This window comes from Melanostigma gelatinosum, assembly GCF_949748355.1.
Source record: "Melanostigma gelatinosum genome assembly, chromosome: 11".
Classification (NCBI taxonomy): Eukaryota; Metazoa; Chordata; class Actinopteri; order Perciformes; family Zoarcidae; genus Melanostigma; species Melanostigma gelatinosum.
Genome location: NC_136644.1, coordinates 17,284,851 through 17,304,214, shown reverse-complemented (window position 1 = coordinate 17,304,214; position 19,364 = coordinate 17,284,851). Strand labels below are relative to the sequence as shown.

The window sequence follows — 19,364 nt, the reverse complement described above, 5'->3', positions numbered from 1 at the left end:
GGGAATAATGCGCGTTCACACCAGCTGCATTCTTCTTTATTTCTCCCCTTCTTTCACAGCATTATTAAAATTTAGGCCAATGAAACTATTCATTCGACTGAATAGACATTTTCTTATAGGATAATAGGATACAAATTGAGCCTCTCCAAAGAGTCTCCAGTGGTGGGTAACCCTCGTGTGCCAGAGGCTGCTGGAGACGCTGGCCTTGACGCAGACGACGCTCGTGTGCCAGGGCTAATCACACACCTGCCGAGGAGTCCAACAAAATGAAGAATGTAAACAAAAAGCTTGCCATCTCTCATAAAAGATGGACGTGTCACCAAGTCGCGTGAGAAACGCCGAGAACAAACGGGGGGACTCCGTCTCCAAAAGATCTCCCCTGAACTTGGCGGAACAGCCTATTAAAGGCTTACTTAATTACTCTAATGACACTGGACAGGCCTTAAAACTCGGACCGGGCTTGGATGAGAGTTAAGATCGCTTGCTGGGATTTGTAAACAGGCGATCGTGTGAGAAACGCGAGTTGGAAGAGAGAGGGTTTCTTTGTTTTCAGTGCGCACAGTGCGCCCCGCCGGATCAGGCGATCGCAACGCTCGCCTCTTATTTCCCGCCTGGGTTGTTACTATGCAAATAATATTCCAAAAGTATTCACGTGTCTTTTGAACAGCCACGTGGATTAACAAAGCAGGTTTGCCCCCCTGCTAGCCCATGGCTTTAGATTTTTACTATTTCTTTAACTGATCCTAAATGCACACATTTACCCAAATGCATGGCTCTAATCCCATGGAATAATTTACACCATGAATGCCAGAGTCCCTTGGATGATCCCTTTATAACGGACCAGCTTTCCAGCACACACCTCAGTCTGCCTCATCTTCTGCCAGAGCAACACCAGTCTACTTCTCTTCCCTGCTGATCCGGTTTTTAAAGAAAATTGTCAGACAATCGTCGATGGCATCTAAAATGAAAGACAGAAAGGTACGCGCTCCATGTGCGCTCTGCATTACGAGGACTGAACTTTTTTGGCAACGCTGCTTCTTTAACACTTTTGAGTCACTTTATGGGACTTTGTATTTCAGCATTTACATCGAATAGTCTTCGGCTACAACTTGGAGTCATGTTCCTGCTAGTGGAGGGGAAATATATTGTCCACCACCTCTGTGGCACGCGTTACAGAATAACTATGGCGCACTACTGGTCTGAAATAGCCTATCAGGCAGTTACGGAATATTTTGGAAACTTTAATGGAATCAATTTGGTGACAAACACGTATACATAACTAAATGTACTGAAAGATATTTCAAATATTTCCAATGAGGCATCACAATTGCAGAAACAGCTCGGCGCGCAGATGTCCGCCCCGCGCTCTGGAGCAGCACAGCGCGCAGCGCGCAAAAAGAATCCAAGTTTCCCAAATATTTAATCGCTGCATTTCTCTGTACTTATACCTTCCTGAATGTTTTATGTTTGTGTTTCTGATTGACAAAATAGCTGCGAATGAGATGTATTACTTTATCTCATGTTTTCTCTCTCCCTGTTTTCACAGAGAACTCCCATCTCTCACAAAGTCATAGAGAAACGAAGACGGGACCGCATTAATCGTTGCCTCAACGAACTAGGAAGAACTGTACCAATGGCCCTGGCAAAACAGGTATTGTAAAATGTTTATTTCAGTTTATGTTAGAACTCGTATTTATTCCACAATATTGATTGTTTAGCAAGGAAGTGTTTATCACACAAAGTCTGTCGAATAATCATGGAAACATTTTCTAATGTTTGAATTTTTGATATTCGGTAGAACTCTGGAAAACTGGAGAAAGCTGAAATCTTGGAAATGACAGTTCAGTACCTGCGAGCGCTGCACTCAGCAGATTTCCCCCGTGGGAGAGAAAAAGGTGAGTCAACTTTTAACAGAGCTCCGAAACTTTACGCATCTCAACCCCACGTTTCTGTGAATAGACTGTTAAAAACAATTCTGATTTGGTAAAACTATGAGTTATTTGTGTATTCATGTAAGTTTTAGTTTACACTTATATGGCTACATTTTGTTGCGACTCCATCTTTACGCACAAAAACTACTTTGCGTCATATATGTTGATCATTTCATGTCAGCGGGGTTGTAATCGCGGATGCTTATTTGATTCATTTCAGGTGAACTACTGTCTGAGTTTGCAAACTACTTCCACTACGGATACCACGAGTGTATGAAGAACCTTGTGCACTATCTGACCACAGAGGACAGGGCTGAAACCAAAGACATTAAGTACGCACGGATCCTCGCCTTCTTACAGTCTAAATCTCGTGTGGTCACTGAGCCTGTGTTCGGCTCAGTTGCTTCGATGTCAGAGCCGTCTGACTATCTCAGCCAGCTGCACTCCTCTCCGGAGCACCAAAGCCACAGTCCGTCTGACTCCGTGTACCAGCAGAGTCCACCGGGACACTTCACCTGGCACAGCTCGACCCGCAGCCCGGGCATCTCGTACCCGACAGTGCCCCTCTCTGCGCACACACAGCAGCACGGTGGATACCTATCACCGGTGCAGGGACTCGATCACCACTATTTCAACTTCATCGGTCACACGCACGCAAACACTTTTAGTTTGCACAGTGCGCAACACGCCATGTAAATAGTTTTGCTATCTTTTGCGATTGTTTTTATTTATATATTTGTGAATGATGGAAATAGACCTTGTACATGTTGTGAATAAATATTTCTGACTAAAATTCAAATAGTTTCGTGATCATTTACACTCAGTTTTCGGTGTTTAGGTGACGTTCTACCTCAAAAAATAAATAAATTACAAATCCTGTTACTTTCCTATAGATATTAAGTGCCAAGAAAAGCAATGCAAAAGATGAAAAGAGAGAGAAAATATTTCTCAGTGCAACTTTGTGAAAGATGTTCAATCTTCAGTGAATTCAGTTTAAATCTCCAGTGAATCATTGGTGATATTGTGATTTTGCCTCATACATTATTGATGAGTAGAAATTAAACAAACTAACATCTACACAACAGCGTACATATCTTTTTATGAAACAAAAATAAATTAGGACTGTTTTTAGTCTTCAGTCTCATCCACAGACTTGTTTATGGGCTGATCTGAGGGTTTAATGTGTCACAGCATCGGTTTCCAGGGGGCACACATGAGCCTGATTACCAATGGGCCACCCGCTCCTGACTTAAACAGACCTGCAGTTAACAAAACCATTGACTCACCCAACACTCCCCCTTCCTTAACATTCAAATCTGTGATTGAATACAAAAACTGTTTTTGACCGAATGAGGGAAAACAAGTCAATACAGATTTCCATAGAAGACACAACGTTTGTAATGTGTTTTGCATGAAAAGTTGCATATGATCTCAAAGAGTGTCAAAACAAGATAAAAGTTCTCTTCCTTCTGAACTTTAGCCAAGTTTGACTATTTCCATCTGTTTAGAGAAATTAAGTTCATCAGGAGTAAAGAGGGATGTTATGCAGGGAAGACAGAGCCACCTCACTGTAAATGTGATACTTGTTTATTTGTAAAATATGACGTTTAGTCATTCAAACATCTTAAACTGAGTAGCCTTACATTAAATAAGGGAGATCTGTGAAGCCTTTTAACCCTTCTCTCAAAAGGAACACCATATTGGTAAAGTTACTGATAGAAAGGGCTCTCTGCCTTCAACTGAATAAACCAAGCTGCTATACGTGACGACAGCATCTCAATACATGCATTGAACTACTTCCAGGCTCCTTCTGTCTTTCTTTAAGTAAGTTGTATGGTGTTGAATTGTACAAAGGAGAAGTTAAAAAGGGGGGGGGGGGGGAAACTCCTTGTGTTTTTTTAAATCAAGGAGCATTGTGGTGCATCTGAAAGCAGAACGTCTCTTGTGCTTTATCCTTGAGTGATTGCAAAGAAAAATAATCAACACCATGAAATCAAAGCTTTTCTCCAAGAGGAGTTTAAGAAAACACTTTGTCCTCCCGGTTTTCCTTCAGAGGTAAATAAGTCATTCGGCATACCTCTCTTTTGTGTCAACTTAGGTGATAATACCTTACCTTATAAGACAACAAGCAAGTTGTAGGTGTCCTCATGTGGCCGTTGACACGTATGGACAGATATGATGGACAGAAGAATCGCTTCTGCGTGGATGGGTACAGATGCATGGATAAGCCCACATTAATCGCCTGGATGGTTGGATGAACTCACATTAACCATTAACCAGCCCCTGACCAAAAAGACAAGCAGCAAGAAAGCAAATGAAAGAAATGAAAGACAAGTGTCCACGCAGATGGAGAAGTGACAATACAATAAAAGAGAAAAGGCTTTGAGGGAACACTTGGATCCCTACAGCTCCAATATTGGTTTAAATCCTGACTCTAAACATGGAAAAAAAGACTGATGTTCAGCCAGATGAGAAAGATTAAACTGCAGCACATCACATGAATAATAATAAAATGAGCACGGATAAAAAAAAGAAAAAGGACTTCAAACTAGTTATTGTCATGTAAACTGAGCCGCAGTGGTGTAAAGCCTCACTTTGAGAATGTTTATCTTTCACATTAACATCACATGCTGAACATCAACAATGCTCTCTTCAGAAAAATTATTCATCACTGGAATGTCAAAGGAAAACGTAATTCACACTTTGAGTCGATATAAAAACTGTGACGAGCAGGAAGTCGGGCAAATTTATGAAGAAGTTTCATCATGTGTGGAAAGACGGACGATGATGGGAATAAGTCCAAGACATTATTGCTTTTAGATGTTTGTAACTTACACATTTCTTTCATCAATAAACCAAAACAAAAAAAACAACATGAAATAAGTTGTACTATTTTCAGAAGCCTCATGTTTCCATTTACAAACACATCTATATAGTTCTTTTTACAATAAACTGTTGTTATTTGTTGATGCATTTATTTGTTGTTATAGTGCAATAACTATATTTAAAGCTGCCCTTCTATCTGCAGACACAAGACACTTTATATGCAACGTGAAATTATGTTCCCTTTTATGAAATATTTATTATTATATATATATTTATTTGATTTCTGATTACAACTTCCACTTCTTATTTATGACTACTTCTGTCTCAAAACACTTTATGTTGGTGTATAAAGTATTTAATATATGTTAGTCATTTGTATGTAGAAGATGCTCATAATGTATATCGTTTTTTGTTTGTTCTTGTATTTCTGCTGCTAGCTGTTATAACACACAATAATTACAATCTAATAATAATTAACATAGGTTCTAAAGACGCTTTTCAAGAAAGAGAAAGGAAAAAAGATATATTGAATGCATAATTAATTTGGGCTGAGTGAGATATTGCTTTGAAATGTTTTGAGCAAGTGCAACATGAGATCTTTTCTGAAAGTAAGTCCCTTTATTGTTAATCTGGTTTCACATGTAAACAGTGATGGAAAGTAACTGTGTACATTTACTCAAGTACAATTTTGAAGTACTTATTATTTTCATTTTAAGGACTCAATTTCAGAAGCAAAGTATTGTATTGTTACTCCACTACATTTATCTGACATGTACTACTTTGCAGATTAAGACTTTACAAACAAAACATATTATCAATTTATAAACAATGATGCCTTTTTAGTTTCCTCTATGTTGTGGTTCAGATATCTCTCATACAAAGGATCCCCACAAATAATCGAAGGGGTCACTGGAAAAACATCTTCAGCAAATTGTCCCTCTGGAAAATGTTTGAAACAAATTGATATCGATTGCAAACAGATTGAAATTCTCACTGTATACCTGCAGATTTATTTCCTGTTTTAAGAAAAAAGTTTTTGACACTCAAGTACAGACTTTATTTGACAACTTGGAGATTTTAAACAGTGATGATGAATAGGATGGAAAAGGAAAACACAAACTTATATTTTTCGGATACTTTTTCAAACAATAGTATTTTCTTTTTTGAGACTAGATATTTTCACCTCTTTAGGCTTCTAAAAACCTTCAAATTTAACAATTTGAGAAGGAAGATTGCTCCTTACTCAGGTCTACACGGCCAAGACTTTAAACTATTCATTTAAAATGAATAGTTTAGACATTTTGAGAAATACGCTTATTCTTTTCTTGCCGAGACTTAGAGGAGAAGTTGGATGTCTGTCCATTAGATATGAGGCTACAGCTGATTGGCTCTGCTCAAAGACTGGAAACAGGGGACACAGCTAGCCTGGGTCTGTCCAAAAGTGTCAAGATCTGCAACGTCTAAAGATCACAAATCAACACGGTATATCTTGTTTGTTCTTTTCGTACAAAAAACGGATCATGTGTCTGGCTGTTTACAGTAACCTTTTGTAAATAGTCTGAGACAAAACCCCCCGTGAAGCAGTTAATTATGATCTTTACACTTTGGTTCTTGTACAGTTTGAATAAACGAGACATTAAGAGTTAGTCAAATGGGTTGCTAGGCGGAACTGTTACATTTGGACAGAGCCAATAGCTGCTTCACCCTGCTTCCAGTCTTTATGCTAAGCTAAGATAACCATACTGACTGTAGCTTTAATGGGCAGACATGAGAGTGGTGTCAATTACTCTCATATATCTCTCTTTAATTTGGAATATTTCCCCAAATGTCAAACTATCAACTTTAAAGGGCCACAAGAGCAAATAGTTGCCTATTGTCACCAAAAGCGAAAGCCATAAGTGCCCTGTAAGTGTCTGAGAGCTCCTGTTTTGATCTTTGTACCCACAAGAGCACTGAAGTCAGGCTTAGACGGTTAGCTAAGCTTCTGAGAGTGCAACAGCAAAGCTCCTTTCCTTCACCATGCTGTATTGTGTTTGTGTTGGCTGTGTGTTTGTGTGTGTGTGTGTGTGTGTGTGTGTGTGTGCACATGTGCGTAGGAGGGGTACAGTCGAACTTTGGGAGAAAAGCCAAAGAAGAAGTACACAAGCTGTGAGAAATCCAACAGTCAGTGCCGGTTGTAAAGTCCAGTGGCATCGGATCTTTGCCGGCTCACCTCAGGATAGTCGTCTGATCTCAAGCATGAAAAGACAGAGAGCAGGGGGGGGGGGGGGCAGAAAAAGAGAGTGAGAGAAAAAGAAACAGTGAGAGATAGAGGGAGTGTTAAAAAAAGGGGGGAAAGGGATGAAGATCATTCCCACAACAGATACCACTATCTCACAGGGTTTAAAGGGCCCCCTTTCTGTACTCCTCCCCCCTACTCCTACTCCTCCCCCCTTCTCTTACCAATAATGCCAAAACTTGGCACCCAACCCAGAGCACATGAGCAACAGTTTCCCATCAGAGAGAGGCAGCCATCCTACTGCCTTGGCACCAGCGATGTCTGAAGAAAGACTGGCACTGTAAGAAGAGAGCAGACATGAATAGAGTCTGTTAGGAGAAAAGAAAACAGCACATATCTGTGCCTTTTGATTGGCTGGCAGTGATTCTGGCGAGAACACATCACTTAGTGTAAAAAAGTGACAATATTTGATTTTATCGTGAATGTTTTTCATATAGAAAGGTATGTTTCTAGATATAAACACAGAAAAGAAAAAAAAGAAAATATATATCATAAAGTTTAAGACAATGTTCTTTTTTTTGCTGATGCAGGCACAAAAAAGATTATGTCAGATCAAAGATATCAGATATGAAATCTAATTAAGTTGCTTTTTCAGCCTTCTCTGGGGCTTCACCTTTTTTGCACTTGGCACAAGCCTCTATGTGCTCAACAGCAATGCCACCAGATTATGCAAATCCATGTTGACGTCCCATTCAATACCTCCATTTAGAACGGAGATATTTGAGCCAAAAATGAATAGAGCAGTGTTTTAAAGGGGCAAGAGCAGGAGAAGGGTCAAAGACATCTCCGATATTAATGAAAACATAATGAATACTGTACAAAATATCCCACTGTGGCTTATCATTTCAGTTACACCCTGGCTTTCCTCTCTCTTTGTCTTCTTCTGTTGTTTTGTTAAGTTTCTCTCATGTAAAACACGGCCGCCGCCGCCGCAGACTGTCCGAGAAATATGGAGACAGAGAGAGCAGCATGGGAACAGTCCAACAAGCGTGCAGCAACACACTATAGAAGAGAGTTAAAGAAACAAAAAAACAACAACAAACAAAAAGAAACAAACGGGCACCAAACTCTTTGTTATTCATGGGAAAAAAAGAGCAAGCTTGTTAACTTGCACAATTAAGGCATCATTTGCCAAAAGAAAGTGCAGTTCTTTGTTTTTGGGGGACAAAAGGTTGAGAGTGTGTTTTAGATATGGTGCTGTGAGTTCCATGAGGGTGGGTTTGGTTATCTGGTGTGCCACAACAAGGGACACTTTTGTCACGAGCACAGACAGTGTGACATCGGAAAGTGCTTGAGATAAATCAGGTAATTTGCATGGAAGTTAGACAAAGAGCGCCATACATTCCAGTTACTGTGTGCATTGATAAAGGGAGTATGTGTAAAGAGGAGGCAAATATAACAATAACACCATGTGAGTAAGTTCACAAGACGTCTCCAATAGGGTGGCATAATTTATGATTTCAGGCCTTCTTGTTGAAGACGAATGGCATTAATAAATCATACACAACATCAATAAATGATTCATATTTAGAAGGCTATGTTAAAGTAAAGATGCCTTAGAAGAAGAATCAACAGCAGAGATGCGGTTTCAAATTTTCTTGCAACATTCTGACACTCTGTTATCTTTAATACAGTCATGTGACTTATAAATATAAAAAACACATTACCGTATCTTTTCCTGTACCAGTAGCGGAATGAGACTTCATTCACCAATAAGATGAATGTGTTTTGGTGCAGGTGTCAAAATGCACGTTTACTGGCGGCACAAGGATTTACAAAACACCATAAATATAAATCATATTACTAGTATGACCAACTTCTCAAAATGTTCCCTGCATACGATGTTTCATCTTAACAAATGTTTTATTTCCATTTTCAGTACAAAGCAGCACATTCTGTACTCTTTCTAACTCGTTTTCTTAATGTTGATGGATAATAAACGGTTTATCTTATCAATGGCAAAAAGTTACGAAATATATTTGATTGAATACTTAAAGTACAGTTTTGAGGTACTTGTGTACTACTTTGACCTCGGAATTCTGTAGGGAAATATTGAAGATCTTAATATAAATTCATAAATATTTCTGCTAAAATGACCTCACAGGTTAAAAAATGTCACAAAACAATTGATCTTTTAAAATATGATGTCTTATAAACATTAAACCCACCCGACAGAGTATAACACTGTTAAATTAGCTTGATGAGTTGAGCATCCACACTTTTACTTTGTAAAACAAAGACAAAAGCAGAGACCCGATAGATCAGATAAAACCAAAACTATCTGGCTGGATACCATCAGAGTAAAATATGCTTGTTTATAATTTGGGTGAACTGTCCTTTTAAAATACATAACAACGGTTCATTAAAACAGTCTCTACATTCTTGGTCAAACATGAAGTGAAATCTTGCAGGACTTTTTAGAAGCAGAGCTTTTATCTTTGCTTCACAATGGAAATAATTCAATTATCTTGTTGTGTTGTTAACTGCCCCTGCGTCTATCGTCACTTCACTTTTTATTTCCCTGCGACACACACTTAACTCGCCTCTTTCACCTCTATTCTGCAAGTAGAGCTCAAGATCTCCAGCACTGGAATTCCCATCTTGGGATTCAATGAGGAGAGCCGTCCTTTCAGCTTCAATCACTCTCTCGTGCTTGTGAGGCTGCATTCACGTGTGAAGCTTTCTTTGAGAAAGCCTTTCGGTTGTACCGAGGCTGGTTTATTGCTGCCAGAAATCGTTCTCAAACATAACGCTTCAGTGGCAAACAGAGAATATGAAAACCGACAACGTGAATCGGAAGAATGCAACATGAACCTCTTTGGGAATGTGAAAGGCCATGTGTGTGTGTGATGTGGTCAGACGGTCACAGCTAAGGCACCTGACGAACTTGACGCCCCAGTCGACTCTTTGCAGGGCCAAAAAGAAAGGGTAAATAAAACCCAGAGGTCCTAATGTGCTCCCTGTGCGCTTGGCTGGACTCATGAGGGGCGAGCATGGTATATTTGCCCTTTTGTCCGGCGAGATGACGGACGCTCCTCTGTATTTAGCTGTGTCCAGGGCCAGCGTAGGGCCAGCGAGGGGGGGACGCCGGGGCGCCACAGGTCACCCTCTGAGGTCACCATTTGAGCAACCAATCCCGAGAACGAAATAAAGAAGAAATGAGATTGACAACCAGTGAGGGTCGAGGACTTCATCTCAAGTCAAACTGAACGACATCCAGCAAATACATTTTTTTGTGTGAATGTTGCTATTGTGACTGAATGCTTTTAATTGAGCTGAAAGAGCTTTTTTTTGGGATAAATGAAGATAAAGCAGAACCACAGAAAGTCATCCACACACAGAGAACAAGGCACAGAGAAACAATGGTCGCGGTTTTTAAAACAAGTAACAACATTCAGAGCGTGGTTCCTTTTAGTTTTACAATGTTTTAACTGTCTGATTTCGGCAGTGGTCATCGTGGTGGTGGGCGAAAACGGTCGTACCCTCAGTGACCTCACTGTGACCTTCACAGCAGGGCACCCATGTCCGACACCAAGAACATGATGCAGCACAACCAGGACTATGGAACAACAACCATAGAGCAGGAAATCAGTTAGAAATAATACACGTCAGTCATCAAATGAGACTGACCGAGCTGCCAGAAACAAAACTTGGATTTTATGGTATATACACTTTTGTTAAAGGCAGTAATCAGAAAAACAAAAAACAGTTTCTGCATGTGAGAGGTTGAGTTTGCTGAGACAGTTCATTTCTTTAGAAATCTTTAGAATTAGAAGAAAGTTGGAAGATGCCATGCAACAAGGCAAGGCAAGGCAAGTTTATTTGTATCGCACATTTCAACAACAAGGTAATTCAAAAACAATTAAGAACATTCATTGAAACAATAAAAACAGTCATTAAAACATTAAAAAACAGTGTAAGAAATAAAATACAGTAGTAAAATGCAGAAATGATGAATATATTAATTGAATGTGGTTCAATTAAAGGCAGCAGCAAACAGAAAAGTCTTCAATCTTGATTTAAATGAGCTGAGGGTCTCAGCAGACCTGCAGCTTTCTGGGACTTTGTTCCAGATATGTGGAGCAGAAAAACTGAACGCTGCTTCTCCATGTTTAGTTCTGACTCTGGGAACAGAAAGTAGACCGGTCCCAGACGACCTGAGGGGTCGGGATGGTTCGTAAGGTCGCAGCAGATCAGAGATCAGATCAGTGCTTTATAAACCAACAGCAGGATTTTAAAGTAAATTCTTTGTTGGACAGGAAGCCAGTGCAATAACCTCAGAACTGGAGTGATGTGGTCCACCCTCCTGGTCTTAGTGAGGACTCGAGCTGCAGCTTTCTGACGGACTTTTTACAGAGACCTGTAAACACACCGTTACAGTAGTCCAGTCTGCTGAAGATAATGCGTGGACAAGTTTTTCCAAATCCTGTTGATACATAAGTTCTCTAATCCTTGATATATTCTTCAGGTGATAGTAGGCTGATTTTGTAATTGTCTTGATATGGCTGTTCAGGTTGAGGTCTGAATCCATAACTACACCTAGATTTATGGCTTGGTTTGTGGGTTTTAACATCAGTGACTGAAGCTGAGCGGTGATTTTCAATCGTTCATCCTTGGTACCAAAAACAATTACTTCTGTTTCATCTTTGTTTAATTGAAGAAAATTCTGGCACATCCAGTTGTTGATTTGTTCAACAAATGTACTCACCGGCACTCAGAGGATATTATGAGGGCCAGTCTTCAACCACTAGGGTGGACTTGTGACTCTGAATTTTGATAGTAATGAAAAGATAAATGATTTATTCTAACCTACATCCTTCTCTCCCTGGTCACAGAATGTGGATCTCAGAGCAGTTTTTAGTTAAAGTTTAAGTGTCTTTGTGCAGTTCATCAAGTGAAAAGTACTCAAAATAACTCAATACTCAAAATAAAAAATGAGTTACGCTTTAAAAAAATATTGTTTCTTTAAGTTGATATAACTTAGCTGTAGAATATCAGTCCTGCTGCCCTCTCTGAACTCCCACTACCAGCACACAAAAAGGAATGTTATGCCTAACATTAATGCCCATTCGGAAAACAAACAAGGGCTTGAGAGTCCATTATTCAGAGGTATCTGCTGCAGTCAAAGTTGGCAGCTCTGCCCTATCAACTTGCCAACATCGGGGGTGACTCTCAGGCTTCCCGAGGCGGGGGCTGGGATCCATTCAAACAATGATCAAACAAACTGCTTCTGTGATTCTCTGCTCAGACAGATTCAGTTATGCCTTGTTTGGTATCAGACATTGATCCAGAAAAAGTCATCATTGTCACTATTCATGATGAAAGTACATGCTTTCTATATATTTGCTTATAATAAAGACAATATAGCACAGTTCAGAATAAATATAAACTATGGGATAACATATTCTGTATAAAATATTCTTTCTAGATATTACCAAGACATTATGTGCAAACACTCTATCTCTGCCCTCTATAATAAATATGAAACTTAAAGAGGCTCATTATATTATCAGTCTTACAGAGAAAATGACAAATACTTGATCTCACAAACATATTAGCAGCTCAGTAACGCTGTAGCTGCATTTAGCAGCAGACAAAGCCCATTAATGAAGCGCTCCTTTTTTTCAAGAAAGCTGTATAGTGGCTTACTCAAAGAAGTTATTTCAAATTACTTTTAAACTCGATTTTTTATTTTTTTATTTCATGAAATCATCATAAAGTAAGAACAAATTAAAAACGTTTAAGTTACACAATAACGAGAGAGTGCCAAGAAGTTCCTCTTTTCATTCCAACACGGCGTCTGCAAGAAAAGACATAAAGACACACCCAACGTTATGTTTACTGAATGCTGAGCTGAGATGCCTTTGGAAACCCTGGTCTATAGGGTGTTGGTTGTATATGCTCTGCTAAAATCCAGCGGTAGACTGAAAAATAGAAGGATTAAAAACAGCCACGGCACAGGCCAGCGTTTGTGAGGAGAAGACACCCACAGATAACTTTCTGAATGGCTGCTTACGCTTCTCCTTTTCTTTCCCCATCATAAGATAGGAGAGGAGAGAAAAAGGACTAACAAGATGCACATTTTACATTGAAAACTGTTATTGTTCCCCTCCTAATCTGGCCCACCATCTGAGAGGAGGGCTGCGCTAAAGAGCGGGGGGCTTTAATGGGAGGACGAGAGCCAACTCAGGGACAGGGGAGGAGAAGGGGAGAGAAAGGGGGGAGGCAGGGGGCTGGTCTTTGGCTTTAAGGAGGGGATCAGTTGGGAAGTATAGAATGGATGTTTCTTTTTCTCGATGGGGGGAACTTTGTATTTGACTGTTGTTTGTATCTGTCTTTCAGGGGCCTGATCCCCGTGGGCCTGGGCAGAGAGATGCCTCTATATGTGTTAGCATGTGTGGAGTAGTGAGTGTGTCTATATTTGTGTGTGTGTGTGTGTGAGAGAGAGAGAGGCAGCGAGAGACTGATGGTGGGATCTACCCCTCTTCTTTCCTACAGCTGCAGCTCAGCGGATTAACCGTCATCCACAAGGCAACATTACACAAGTAGCCTTTGAACAAAAGTCATGGATACTATTAATGATATGGTAATCCGTAATGGAGCTACCTCCCAGTAGTGATTATACTGACATGGGAAGAATGTCCAAGAGTCCTGGACGCAACTACCCAAACAACACTGTGGCTATTGTTGGCAGGCCTGGTCTGAGGCCTGCACCTACATCCACTGGCATCAGCCGACCAACAATCCCTTCCTCCTACACACGCACGCATGCACGCACGCACACACACACACACAAACTGCCTCCTGCTTTCTTGACACCCTTCCCTCCACCCCAATCACCCTATGAATAAAAATGAAACCCAAAAATGGATAGAAAGAAAGAGAGTGAGGGAAGGGGTGTGAGCGGAGGGGAGAAAAACAAAGTGTTTTGGCCAGGATCAGCCAGGGATTTCTCCCTATGTGGTTCCCACACACTGACTAGAGCTGGATCCCTCCTCTCTCTCTCTAGCCAGTCCATCCTTTCTCCTCACAGCCAGGGAAGACCACACAAACACTAAATGATTTCACGATTTTAATCTCGGACAGTGGTGGAGAGGATGAGAGTTGAGTCAGTGCTCCGCTTTTCATTCCTGGGGCTGCTACAAGCCACTATAGTTGGGGTGGAGGTGGTGGAGGTGGAGGTGGTGGGTGGGGGAGAGGCCACTGTTTGCCTGGGTAAATGCTCTCCGTTGGACAGGCTGGGTCACAGCAGGGGTGTTTAACCCTAGAAATTTGTCCCTTTTAAATACAATTACCAATTTCTCTGTTCACTGCAGCCACTAATCCACTCTGATGTTGGTATAGTTACTGAAGTGAACACTTAGAGTGTTACAACTGTGCATAATGGGTCAACTGTGTACAAAGAAATAACAGTATGTCAAGAAATGATGTGCATCAGTTTTCACATAAAGGTGAAATTAATTGAACCAAAAACATGCATGTGTTTGTGAAAAACCAACAGATTTAATTGTAGTAACTCATACAATTTTTTCCCCTTACAGCTCAAAAAGTTAATATTGTTTCATCAGCTCAATAATTCATTACTTTTCTAATTTCATTATGCTTATAAACATGATTTAAATGATGCATGTTTCAGAAGTCTGCAATAGAAATGTATGCATTGCTTTAGTTTGGGGTCCCTGTAAAATATAGTACAATACAATGTGCTCAATATCTGTGATTGGTTTTGGCAATACTTCTTACGCAGCACTACACCAAATCTATACTTTTATTGGATCTTATTAAGATCAGAAATCAAAAAATATATATTTCAAGGAAAAAAATTGGTTGATTTTGTAATAACTATTATTTTTACAAATATACATCAGTGGGAATTGTGGGACATCAAACAACATGGAGATAAAGTCAACAAAACATAACAGGTGAAATTAAAATGTAAATTATTATATATTATGCATCATTATGTGGCACGTAACATGTATGTACTGTATGCATTTATGTACTGATAAACATTTCTAAATTTCATTTTTTTATGTGCGATTGTATGTACATGTTCCCAATAAAAGAGGCTCAGAGAATATCCCAGCATACATTAGGGGGGAAATAAGGTAAACACTGAGCGCAGGTCACCTGCCCACCACAGAGCTCACTCTTCAATGTGAAAGATGAGAACAGGTTGATTATCAATTAAAGTTTTTAGCAATGACATTGAAGTTGAAATATCAGTGATAATTGAAATGTGTGCACTGTCAGAAGTTGAAGTTTCAGTTGGTATGATTGCCGTGACAGCGGTTGAAATGTCAATCTAAGTGAACCAAGGGGTAACCTCCTGGTCTGAATAGTGAAGCCAATGCGGAAGTGCTTTAAACCTGCATTCTTTCTGTTGGCCCTCAGGGCGACTCCTCCGGTTGCAAAAATAAGTCCAAATGTATAGACACCTTTGAGAAAATGACTCTACTTTTCATTACATTATTTGTCACTTTTATCTATTATTGATTAATTACCTCAGTAAACATTTTCTAATGAGTTTATGGTCTCAATCTCTAGTTTCAAGTCTTCTGCAATACAGCATGATGTTCTATTAGGAAATGATGGGCATTTAGAGAAAAATTGACTGTAAAGGAAGGTAGGCTTAACGGACAGCTGTTCATTTCTTCCGGTAAGTACATTTTGTTCAACCACGTATTTCGCAAGCCAAAATTAGCATCTCAATTATTATCACAGTTAATGGGAAGTACAGATACACCTTGCTAACCAAGAAAGCTAGCTAGCTAGTTAGCGTTATCTGGTAACTTAGAATTTGCAATGCTAACGACATTGGGCCCCGCCGGGCCTCGCTCTTCCCCGCCCTCACCCCTTCTTCCAAATATGGTCACTTCTGGCTCCAAAAAACCAAGATGGAGACGTACAAACAAGCCAAACTCAAGGCTTCAAAACAGTAGTCCATAAACCAATGGGTGACGTCATGGTGGATACGGTCACTTCTTATATATAATCTCTGGTTCAAACAGACAGTTGTAGAGTACAACTTTGGAGTTAATGTCTTGGTTGAAATGTTGCGGCTGAAAGCAATTCAAATTTCAGTTGGAGCAACTGTTTGTGTGTAAACATTGGCCGCAGTTGAAATTCAACATTACCAGTATATGATAAGTTTAATACGCATTTATTAATGTAATCTTACTTTTTGTATTATGTTGCACACCCTCATCCACACACTGTACTCCAGCAATACAGTTTGAGAGACAATACACACAAAATATCACGAATCAAAAACTTATGGGACAAATGTTCTGTTGACGAAGCGATTTGAAGCTGTTTGTTTCTAGAGGGTCTGTTAATTTATGCAAATTTACAAACAACATTTAAAATGACACTTCTTAACCATTAGGCTGCCTCTGGATCAGTACTCTTTGTAACAACTCTGTCCTTGCTTGACTGATATGTCAAAGTTGAGGATACGGAGGAAAGAAGAGAATGAAAATACCACACAGGCACTGACACAGGGATCAATCCGATTGGAATGATTTAGCATTTCTACGTTTTGAATAAAAATGAGTGCGCTAGACGGTGGAGCAGTTTGATGAGTGGGATCCTTAAGTCCCTCGAAGCCTTCACTGCCTTTTCTCTTTTCCGTCACTGCAAGAATAAAAGTCTTCTTTCTCTCTTTTCAGAAGTCCCTTGGTACCCCGGCTTTTTCCTCACTGTTGGTATTACAAAATCCCCATTCAAAACAACCCTTGTCACCTGTCAACTAAGCCAGGCTGGTTTGCTAGGTCTTTATCCTCAGCACATACACTCACACGTACACAGAGGCTGACTCCCTGCCCCCAACCACATTTATGCACATATCCCCTACATTCATAGAAAATACATAGACACAGACACAACTGCAAATCCCAACCGCACACACACACACACACACACACACACACACACACACACACACACACACACACACACACACACACACACACACACACACACACACACACACACACACACACACACACACACACACACACACACGCCCACCCACTCACCCATGCTCACACACTAAAACCACATGTCTGAGAGCTGTTACTATAGCAGTTTAAAATTCATTACCCTGTTCACTTCAACAAACGTCCACACTGCGATGGGCTGCTTTCAGCTGCGGCCCAAGACTTCACGTGCTCCAAGAAGCGAGCCTGTTGCATCGTGGTCCAAATCTGCTGACGGAATAAGACAAATTCATCCAATCAGGAAACGTTTAGACATATATGGGGATTGAAAGTAAAAGATTTTACTTGACTACATTTCAATTAGTATAACAGAAGTTGCAGAGCACATTACAAATGACAATCTATATACTTTTTGTAAACTTCTTGATGTCCGAACAACCTCAATACGATAATACTAGATTATTTAGAACTGTAAGTATAAAACTGTAGGTGTACATATTAGTTCATACAATTTTGTTTCTGTTATCTTATCAACATTGTCCTTTTTATCGTATGTGTTTTGTGATCCTTGATTATTCTCTTTATAACTTATCTGTATCATTATAAGTTTGTCTAATATGTTTTTTGACCCCTGCTATCTTGGCTCAGACACGTTTTACTGCCGTAAGGCCCTAATAAAGTTATACTGTATATATAACTTCAAATATGGACCTTATTTACATTTTGGAATCTGAAATATTTGTATTGAACAAACCATGTTTTTTTAAAACCATTCAAATCTGGTTCCACTTTCTAATAAGTAATATGGGTAGCACTTTCTAATAACTACACACTATGAAGCATTAGTTAAGTATGAGTAAACACTTCATTCATCATTTATAAAGCATTGTTCCTACATTAATAATTCATTAGTAAGCAGTTCATAACAACAGTTATAAATGTTTCATTCTTGATTAATAAGCCCGTCTATGATGTGTTTAATTATTGTGTTTTCATACTTTATAAATGATGGATTCCCCATTTGTAAATGAAGTATTATATATTTTACAAACCAATTATTAAGGAGTTGTAGATGATTAATAAGATCATTTATAAAGTGTTAGTAAATGATTAATAACTTATTTAGATGTACATTATTCATGCATTTATATATATAATGGTTAGGGACTATGTTAATATATGCTTTATAAACGCATATTAATACTGCTATTCATGATTAATTCATGCTTTATTAAGGTAGTTACTCGTTAGTAAAGTGTTTTATGTGACCTCATCTAAAGTGAGGACTATTTATGCCTTATAAAGCATTTATTAAGTATTTTGTGTGACCTCATCTAAAGTGAGGACTATTTATGCCGATTTATGGTATTTGTGTGTGAGCCTGTGTTGGGAGGAGCATTGCTGCATCCCAAACTGCCATGACGATGGCGTAGTGAACATTTCCGTTGTCGACCAGTGAAAGCCTGTGCAGCAGCTTAAGTCCTGAGTCGCAGCTTCACTCTGGGAGGGGGGGGGGGAGGTTGGGTGGTGGAGGAGGTGTTTAACTGATGGCCGTAGAGAGGGTCACAGCAGAGGGTGGTCATCCGGCCCGGTCACTTAGCTAGCCAGCGTGCCCCGAGCAGCCGTCGCTCATTAACTGACAGGAGCTCCGGACATCGAGCAGCTTCGCCCCACACAGAAAGGTCACGGGGTCAATCAGCCCTCTCTCCGGCCATCAAATCAAGATGGACGCACAAGCAGCGACTTATCCCCCAGTCAAAGGGTCAGTGATGCATTGTCAGGCACACTAACACAAGCACAACACACACCCATGCACACACACGCACTGACACAGAAACACACATCAAAACAAATTGATTTATCAAAGGTGTAAAGGCCTTTTAGAATAATCTGTTTATAAGTTTTTCAGATAATCTTAAACCGTGTTTCAACAGAGACAGCAGAGTCATAAAGACATTACATTTGGCTAAACGTGTGTGACGATTAGATGGTCACGAAGCTGAGGGGGTAAATGTGAAGGATGGAATGGAATAGAAATGTATCGCTGAAGTTTCCACTCACCTTTGGTGAAGTAAAAATTATCTGAAAAACGAAATAACACTGGTTTAGTATTTTATCAGTGATGATTAAATCATACAAGCACATATAAATGTTTTGTCTCTTTGTGAAAGATAATCTGCGGATGCAACATATTATTTTTATTAGCATGTAAAATTGTTTCTTTTGATTATTTAATTAATAGATTAATAAAATGCCCTTCACTTCACTTCTTCCCACACAGAAAAAGGACATCTTCAAATGACTTAAATAACAGTCCAAAACCCACAGAACAACAACAGAAAACAGAAAATAGCAGCGGATCCTCACATTTGAGAAGCTGAAACCAGA

General features: G+C 39.7%; 1 protein-coding gene across 1 annotated transcript; it reads left to right on the top strand.

Moving 5' to 3' along the window:
- Window positions 1-951: 951 nt before the first annotated feature.
- On the top strand, window positions 952-2,627 carry helt (helt bHLH transcription factor; the record flags this gene model as incomplete). The annotated part of the gene is made up of 4 exons (XM_079279369.1): window positions 952-978; window positions 1,547-1,651; window positions 1,799-1,895; window positions 2,152-2,627. 4 exons carry the CDS (start codon window positions 952-954, stop codon window positions 2,625-2,627), a joined length of 705 nt encoding a protein of 234 aa, XP_079135495.1.
- Window positions 2,628-19,364: the final 16,737 nt, after the last annotated feature.